Genomic DNA, 9,649 nt, shown 5'->3' on the forward strand with positions numbered 1-9,649 from the left:
ATATATAAAAGAAAGAGTTTGGGCCCCAAAACCGAACCTTGCGGTACCCCACATTCAATTTTCATGAGCTCAGATTTTACATCTGCCAACTGCACATATTGTTGCCTATTGTGGAGATAACTACTCAACCATTCAAGAACCATTCCTCTCACACCATATGAACGTAATTTAGAAATTAGAATATTATGATCTAAGGTATCAAATGCCTTAGGTCATCAGAAACATTCAGATAACCCAGGCCTCTTCCTCGAGGTCATCAGAAACATTCAGATAACCCAGGCCTCTTCCTCGAGGTAATCAGAAACATTCAGATAACCCAGGCCTCTCCCTCGAGGTAATCAGAACCATTCAGAGAACCCAGGCTTCTCCCTGGAGGTCATCAGAACCATTCAGAGCGCTATAGAGCACCTTCCACCACAACTGGTTCACTTCTCAGATATGTTGTGAGGAGAGGAACACAGATATCTTGCCTATAGGAACCATTGGTATCTACAGAAGCTGTCCTTCAGCCATCTCAGCTTGACACAAAGGTTTTGTGTGTGTGATGGTGTGTGTGTTAATGCCAATTGCCTAAAAGGGGGGCGTGGAAATAAGAGTGACCTATCACTAAAATGTGCATTTAAATAAAAAAATCTGTGCATATTTTGGTGACCCCATGACCTTTCATTTAGCACCACCATCAGGACAAATCAATGTCTAGTCTAGTGCATTAAGATAAAATATTCCTTTATTGATCCCCTTGGAGAAATTCGGGAATCATAGCAGCACAGGGGAGGGGAGGTACAGGTATGGGCAGGGTAATAGAAGAAATACATAAATATAGGCAATCAAATTAAATCTGAATATAAAATATGAGAAAATTAAACAGTATAAACAAAGGTGCAGATGAGGGTCTGTATGCCCTATCGGTCATAATATACAGTATGTTACAATAAATATAGACAATAAAAAATAAATAAATCTGAATATATACTATGAGTAAAAGTAAACAGTATACACAAGGTGCAGATGAGGGTCTGTACCCAATCTACTCCCTATCCCTATCTAGATGACTGCAACTCCCTGTATCTAGGAATCAGCCGTCATCCTAATCCCATCTGCAGCTTGTACAAAATGCTACAGCCAGAATGCTGACTAGCACTAAAAAGAGAGACCACTACATCACCCTAGTTTTAGTTTCCCTTCACTGGCACTTCAGTACAGGATCCATTTTAAGGTCTTATTATTTGTTTTCAAAGCCCTCAATGGCCTGCCTCCCTCTTGGATCTCTATGACTTACTATCGGTCATAATATGTTATAGTTAGTGCAGGTTTTGGTGGTTAAGAGTCAGACACACTTTGTGGGTCCGACATTCCTAATCATTCTCAAGTTCTGCAGCCATTAGTTGGGGAGTGTCGGGGAGGGTGTCAGGGGGCTTTCTCACTGCCATTCGGGGTCGAATTAGCTCCGTTCCGTCCTCGTTCCGTCCTTGGGTGCGAACTCCCCCGACACCCTTGGGTGCGAACTCCCCCCCGCCAAATTGCCCATAAATATCTTAATTCAAGCAAGCATGAAAGCATTACAGTAATGACGTTGTGTGTCAGCTAGTTGATACAGCAAGCCTCTCCCGTGTTTTGGTACAAGCTCGTACACCACGCCCCCCGCTCCCACTGGCGCGCACCCGGAACCACCTATTTCAGCGGTCCAGGTTTGGAGCGAATCAGCGTCGGGCTCTGATTCGACCCCGAATGGTGAGTGAGAAAGCCCCCAGTTGAACGTGCTCCTCACCTTGGCTAGCTGCTCATAGAGGGGGTGGAAGGGGTTCTCCAGGATATTTAGCGCATGGCCCACGGCAAACAACCACCCATGTTATATTTCAGCCCTTAGCCCTCCATGTCAAAATGTTTGGACACCCCTGCTTTAGTTGTATAGTCACAAAGTTTACTTTGATAATTCATGGCCCATAAAGAAAAAAACATATTGATTTTGGAGACCCTATGACCTTTCCTGTCCCACCCACTGGAAATCACCAGGCCTTAAAGGGAAATGCTACTCTATTTAAGAATGATTCATATGGTTATTTCCTATTTACATTCAGAAACACAAAAAAAGTATGTCTCCTAAAGCTATAAACCATAAGAACTGAATCTGTGGTGCCTTCATGCTGCAAAATATTGTGTGAATGGACCCTTTTCACAGACGTTTCACTGCAGGGTAAACACAGCCCTCCCGCGTGTAGCTTTATGCCAAGCAAGCAGTGCAAAAATTTACCGTAGTGGCATGCAGTAATGCGCCTTTCATTTTCCGCCGCCCAGCGCCCAGGTCGCGCGGAAATAGGCTGTCTATTGCCATTCTCTTTGACAAACTCTAACCTTAACCAGCTCCTTAACAACGCCTAAACTTAACCGTTCTAACCTTAACCAACTCCGAAACAATGCCTAACCTTAACCTTAGAAATTATATTGCCATTCTCTTTGACAAACTCTAACCTTAACCAGCTCCTTAACAGCGCCTAAACTTAACCGTTCTAACCTTAACCAACTCCGAAACAATGCCTAACCTTAATCGGCGAAAGAATACACGTTAAAAAAAAATCACGTTAAAAAATATTTTCGATGGGATTCGAACTCGCCAGCAAACAAGCCATAGGATCCACAGCCATGTGTCCTTGCCAATTGAGCTATTTGCTAGATACTGAATAAGGGGCGGTGACTTATATATATTGAGCTCCGCTCGTGTCGCATGCGCGGGCACCTCGCGCGAGCACGCCGGCGCACGCACGCACCTGAGCGAGCACGCCGCCGCCGGTGCACGCACGGTAGCATTTGTCTGAAAAGAAGGGCGCTTTACCGCACTAGCGTGCGGTGACGAATGCGGAAGCATTTTTGCACTGCTTGCTTGGCATTAACGTACAGGCAGCCCTCCCCCCATTGGATCTGCTTTATTTAGGTGTGCCATTGTACCAGCATTTACAATAGGCCTACTATTGACTATTGTCAGCACTGGCTCACCTAAATCAAGTAGACCCAATATTATATTATTAGGTGTAGCTGGGTGAACTCTATTATGACATGTGTGTGAAAAGGGTCCTTTGAGAAAGACGTAGAGGTGACTGTAAAAGTACCCAGGGAGACTTGCTGGGGATAAGCTTGGCCTACAGTCAAAGTATCCCGTACGCTACAGTTAATAACAGCACTCTATAAACGCTATTTAGTATCAAAAACGACAAGTTACATTCTTAAGAGTCTTACTTCCAACTCTGGCTTTGATATAAATGTTAAGTGTGTTGTAAATATTTATTGGGCTGTCTTACACAATAGGAATAACATAAGCTATGAATAGCTAAACATGATATTCCCCTTTAAGGCCAGTTTTGCCAGATGAGCTGTAATCAAAGTACATGTTAATACCTTTGCCACATGATAGCGCTAACTGCTTTTCATCCACAAGGGAGAACAAATTGAACATAATTTATTCACCTGTGCAGAGGGTTTGGCATATGGTTCATGGCTGGTTTTAATTTACCACTTATACATCAGGTTGATGTTACTGCAATTACAGTATACTATAATATTTTGTAACTGAATTCTGGTTTCTTCTGGCAAGTCTCGTCAATAGAAAACAATATAGCTCAGCAGTTTCACCCTATTGGGGGACCTCTCAATGATATGACATAAATGAGGGGGCATGACTGTTCTGTGCAATGGCATAATCCAACATAAATATGAAATAGGCCAACCAACAGACAATACACAAGTAGCAGTCTTTTAGTGGTCCATTAGGATTCCATAGAGATATGTACGAGAAACAGATTACATAAAACGTTTAATTGCATAATCTAGACCTCTGACATAGTCAAAAGTACCAGAAAAGTTACTTTAATTTTGTTTAGGAGTTATATAATCTTCATGGACATGAATGTAGAAGACTGCAGCCTACTGCTAAATGTCTGCATGGAACTAAATAACTTGTGCAAAGATGTGGCACCGTCTGAATGATTACCTTTGTGACCTCAAACTGGTTCACCTGCTTAATGACACACAAGACAATCCAATTCCCTCTGATCTACAAAACCTTCTTTACCAAGTTGTAATGATGCAGCCATGGAAGGCCTTTGTTGTATGAAGGAACTTTAAGCCACTTGCTCATACTGGCTGGTGTATATTGACAACCACTACAGAGAATTACCTTCAAATCTTGCCTTCGCAAGGAGGAAAATTTGTCAGTCATGAGTTTAATGTCCAAAACGCAAACACTGCATGGAACTCAATGTGACTGCACAAGGCAAGTACCACAACTAACCGTCTTTAGGCAGGGGGAAGTAAAACAAGCATTACAACCAGCTACCACTAGAGCATGGCTGGTACAAAAGGACACCATTGAGGAGAGAAGGCAAGGAGCAGTCATCTATGGTGACAGGATATTTGGAGTGTCCAGACTCCAGTCTTCAAGGCTGGTGCGATCATCATGCATCTGGAGGAATCCCAGTCATGACACTCTTATAGAGTTGTCACCTACACAAACACACATCAGCAACCATAACAATCCCTTTACACTAGTAAATTTAACACCACTGAACTGGAATATGGAACGAAGGCTCTCGTCCTACGTGACGAAACGTTAATAAAAATCACTTTTGACTGCTATGCTATAGTATATAGAAACCGGTGTGTCATTCTGGCCAGTATTCAGTCCCAACACAAGCTCAAGGTCCTCAGTCGCATCAGTGGGGAGTCTGAACAGGCCATCAGGAGACGTGTATATTTAAGGCTGTAATCCATCTCACAACCGGTAATCCTGGTTCCTCTCGTCTGTAGAAAGATAGTCATGCATGCACGTACAATGAATTACTATTTGCTAGGTTATGACTTCCAGTTCCATTTCTTTCCCTGTAAGCATTCCCCAGTTGAAGCCTCATCAGCAGTTCAACCACTCAAGATGATTAGGCTCAAACCCAACCACAAATTTACATTCTAAAGAGGTGGATGCCAAATGCGCCTGTGAGAAACTAGGCAGGCCCAAGGCATTTGATATGCTCTTCTACTCTTAAAGCACATTCATTCATAATCAAGCGGGAATTCGAGATTTCAGTAATTTCCTTTATTTACTTTTCCGACAAGTTTCCCCATGTTCAGGGAATGACATTCAGGTAACAGACAAAAAACGGCCAAGAAAATAGTGGATAACTGGCTCCCCCTCAGTACAACTAGTAGAAATATACTAGTTGGTCCCAATAAATATGGTGCCATTTAGGCCTTCCAAATGTACAAGATATGTTACAATTGAACTTCACAACATGAACAGTGGACATGCAAAACATTTTACATGATTTTCTTAAACTCGTCATACAAGACCAGCACGAAGGCACCACCCATGCCTCTGATAACATTAGACCAGGCTCCCTTGAAGAAAGCCTTGCCACCCTCGTCATGTGCAATCTTCTTCCAGCATTCGATGGTGCCCGTGTACATGATGTCAGCTGAAAAAGAAAATGCAAACGTCATCCTTCTCATCAATCAATTAATGTTGCCAGAAGCTCAGGCTTATGTTTAGGATTTTTTACCCGCTTTGCGTCCAGACTGCATCATCATACGCCGACGGACTGTATCGAAGGGGTAGGATGTGAGACCAGCTACTATAGTCACAGACTGAGCAATCATCCAGCTGACGAAGATGTGAGTGTTCTTGGGGTCTGGCAGCATGCCTGCAGAAGAAACAAAGGATTAACAAGATCTTCCAAGACTGAAGACAGCATCGAGAACAAAGATAATACAAGTTCCAAGAGCACAAAGACAATACAAGTTCCAAGAGCACAGGCATCGCCACTCACCCTTGGCCGTGTCATACATGCCGAAGTAGGCCGCTCTGTAGATGATGATGCCCTGCACAGAGACGTTGAAGCCTTGGTACAGACCCTTGATGCCATCAGACTTTGAGATCCTCACCAAGCAGTCTCCCAAGCCCTTGAACTCCCGCTCTGCTCCAATTCTGCCAACGTCCGCAGCTAGACGGGTTCTGGCGAAGTCGAGGGGGTAGACGAAACACAGAGAGGTGGCTCCAGCAGCGCCACCAGAGGCCAGGTTGCCTGCAAAGTATCTCCAGAACTGTTTGCGCTTGTCCACGCCATCAAGAAAGAACTTCTGGTATTTGTCCTTGAACGCAAAGTTGAGGGCCTGAGTTGGGAAGTACCTAATGACGTTTGCCAGGTTTCCTCTCCAGAATGAAATGAAGCCCTGCTCCTTAGGGATACGGACAACGCAGTCGATAATGCCCTTGTACTGCTGGTCAACGGCAATCTGTTTGCTGGCATGTTGTACCTGAAATTGAACGGTATTGCAATGTTAGTGGTTTTAATGTGGATGGAACAACAGAGCAGCCTAATTAGGTAGTGGCCATTAAGCTCAGCTCTTAACTTGAGTCTTATGACCTAAAAGTAAAACTTTAAAAACACTTAAGCAATGCAAAGACATTTCTGTAAACTTGGTCAGAATATATTCTCAGTAGGCCATAATAAATTCTAGGTCACATGAGGTAGTCTGCTAGAACCACATTTATTGCCATGCTGGTGTACAACACTATACTACAATACATCCAGTTGGGGTACTAGAACATTGCAGGGGGCCGCCTCCTACTTGTGATTAGAGGCCAAGTGAAATTACACAAAGTGTTCCAAATATTGTCATATTTAGGACAGTCTTTTTCTAACACTTTTATTACGCAATAACTCAAGTACCAACTATAACCACTCCGTCTGTACAGTTAACTAAAGTAAGTTTATATTGTAGCGACCCTGGGATTAGGGTCGGGTTGAGCTGTCACTCAACACACCCGCCATCACGGCGCTGGCCGCGCCAGCCGCGGGTTGACAGAGTCTGGGGGCTGGGCATAGATATCTATAGGGCTGGGGGCCTGAGTGGGTGTGGCACCCAGCGTGCTCTCTCGGGGCATGGGAAATGGTAGCAATGAGTCTGATACTGTAATGGAAAACTGATAATAAATAAGTGAACTGAGAAATACATCTGCCTCGAGAGTCGTCGATAACGTTGGAAACCTCGAACGATATATATATATAAAAAATGCATGAATCACTTAACGTTGATTATCAAACTCACGTGGACACCTTTTATTAAACAGTGGCCAAGAAAAACAAGCTTGTAAAGTTATTACCACTGCTGGTGGGTGTAAGCAGGTAGTGGTAGGGAATAAATGGTAACAACAGTCCATGTAAATTTATCAGCCCTAATGTTAGTCACCTGGAGAAGAAGCTTGACTCTCTCAATGGGGGCAACAGCTGTTTTGGAGATGGCTGCGGCAATACCACCAGCCAAGAAGTCCTTGGCGAAAGAAAGGACTGTCTCGTTCATTTTGAGATGTTTATCAGTTGCCTTCCCGTTCAATCGCACGACCGGTAGGGTATGCAGGTAGAGCTGAAATGGCTTTACGTCAAAGTACAGAAGGGATTTAAGAAAAAACGGGAGCTTTCATTCGCAATCTCATTGGCGCAACGATGAGTTTGTGGGCGGGGTTGTCGGGTCGTTGTCTCTTTCTCTTCATTCGGATTGGTTTCCATCTTTCTTTCAATCACTGTTGAAGTGGACGTCTGGACGTGTCATTAGTGTTTTTTTTAGTGATGGGAATTCCGGCTCTTTTTAGAGAGCCGGTTCTTTTGGCTCGGCTCACTAAAAAGAGCAGACTCTTTCGGATCCCAAGCGGTTCCTCAGATTTTTTGTTGCTTAAATTAATTTATTACCAAAAATAATATAAAATGATGTGTAAAATGAATTACTAATGTAAAAAGCATACATTATATAAAATATGCATTATTTATATGGCTTTATTTACATACATACTTGACATGGAGCAGGTTCAAACTTTTTGATCTGTTGCCATAGTGATTTAGATAAACGTGCTTCGGGGAACCGAAAAGTCTAACTTATAAGTATAAGCTTAGCAAATCACACAACAAAACTGGCCCTGTTCCTCGTACCTGGTTAACTGAGTTAGCCGGATCATTTTCAGGATAACTTGACACAAATTAGACTTTTCGGTTCCCCGAAGCACGTTTATCTAAATCACTATGGCAACAGATCAAAAAGTTTTAACCTGCTCCAGCGCAGGTTTAGTTCAGTTAGCTGGATAAACTGGCCACGTCCTCGCAAAATAAATGCCAGCTCCCTTCCTCACAGATCCCATTATTTTTTCCTGTAAGCATTCCCCAGTTGAAACCTCATCAGCAGTTCTACCACTCAAGATGATTAGGCTCAAACCCAACCACAACCCCCAGGACTCCCCAGCGCCAAATTTACATTCTAAAGAGGTGGATGCCAAATGGCTCCTGTGAGAAACTAGGCAGGCCCAAGGCATTTGATATGCTCTACTCTTAAGCACATTCATTCATAAGCAGGAATTCAAGAGATTTCAGTAGTTTCCTTTATTTACTTTTCCGACAACTTTCCCCATGTTCAGGGAATGACATTCAGGTAACAGACAACAAAAATCAGCCAAGAAAATAGTGGATAACTGGCTCCCCCTCAGTACAAATATACTAGTTGGTCCCAATAAATATGGTGCCATTTAGGCCTTCCAAATGTACAAGATATGTTACAATTGAACTTTACAACATGAACAGTGGACATGCAAAACATTTTACATGACTTTCTTAAACTCGTCGTACAAGACCAGCACGAAGGCACCACCCATGCCTCTGAGAACATTAGACCAGGCTCCCTTGAAGAAAGCCTTGCCACCCTCGTCATGTGAAATCTTCTTCCAGCAGTCGATGGTGCCAGTGTACATGATGTCAGCTGAAAAAGAAAATGCAAACGTCATCCTTCTCATCCATCAATTAATGTTGCCAGAAGCTCAGGCCTATGTTAAGGATTTTTTACCCGCTTTGCGTCCAGACTGCATCATCATTCGCCGACGGACTGTATCGAAGGGGTAGGATGTGAGACCAGCTACTATAGTCACAGACTGAGCAATCATCCAGCTGACGAAGATGTGAGTGTTCTTGGGGTCTGGCAGCATGCCTGCAGAAGAAACAAAGGATTAACAAGATCTTCCAAGACTGAAGACAGCATCGAGAACAAAGACAATACAAGTTTCAAGAGCACAAAGACAATACAAGTTCCAAGAGCACAGGCATCGCCACTCACCCTTGGCCGTGTCATACATGCTGAAGTAGATGATGATGCCCTGCACAGAGACGTTGAAGCCTTGGTACAGACCCTTGATGCCATCAGACTTTGAGATCCTCACCAAGCAGTCTCCCAAGCCCTTGAACTCCCGCTCTGCTCCAATTTTGCCAACGTCCGCAGCTAAACCTGCAGTTTTTGACCAGTTTGCCCCGGTCTCCCTCTCCTCCCTTTCCGATGCCATTAAACACCTGCAACCAACAAATTGCCCCTCAGACGCACTCCCCTCGCGCATCCTAAAGGAAGTACCTGACCCTGTCCTCCTCGCATTATTACCTCTACTAAATGCCTTCCTCAGCACTGGATGTGTCCCGGCTGCCTTCAAGCATGCTGTGGTCCAGCCCCGGATAAAGAAGCCCAACCTCGATCCTTCTGTCTTTGCCAATTTTAGACCCATCTCACAATTACCATTTTTATCAAAAATCCTGGAGCGCATAGTCTACATACAGCTACAATCATTCCTTGAACACAACAA

At 43.7% G+C, this 9,649-nt stretch overlaps 2 protein-coding genes across 2 annotated transcripts; both read right to left on the minus strand.

Moving 5' to 3' along the window:
• Positions 1-5,132: 5,132 nt before the first annotated feature.
• Positions 5,133-7,391, minus strand: LOC311242707 (ADP/ATP translocase 2). Its single transcript, XM_084331714.1, has 4 exons — positions 7,234-7,391; positions 5,811-6,297; positions 5,544-5,684; positions 5,133-5,459 (listed from the first exon to the last, which is right to left on the minus strand). The coding sequence occupies exons 1-4, from the start codon at positions 7,342-7,344 to the stop codon at positions 5,302-5,304; spliced, it is 897 nt and encodes a 298-aa protein (XP_084187840.1). The 5' UTR covers positions 7,345-7,391; the 3' UTR covers positions 5,133-5,301.
• Positions 7,392-8,626: 1,235 nt separating this feature from the next.
• On the minus strand, positions 8,627-9,358 carry LOC311242976 (ADP/ATP translocase 2-like; the record flags this gene model as incomplete). Its single annotated transcript, XM_084332040.1, has 3 exons — positions 8,627-8,784; positions 8,869-9,009; positions 9,136-9,358. 3 exons carry the CDS (start codon positions 9,356-9,358, stop codon positions 8,627-8,629), a joined length of 522 nt encoding a protein of 173 aa, XP_084188166.1.
• Between the last annotated feature and the right edge of the window lie 291 nt (positions 9,359-9,649).

This window comes from Notolepis coatsorum (assembly GCF_963971535.1).
Source record: "Notolepis coatsorum genome assembly, chromosome: 16".
NCBI lineage: Eukaryota > Metazoa > Chordata > Actinopteri > Aulopiformes > Paralepididae > Notolepis > Notolepis coatsorum.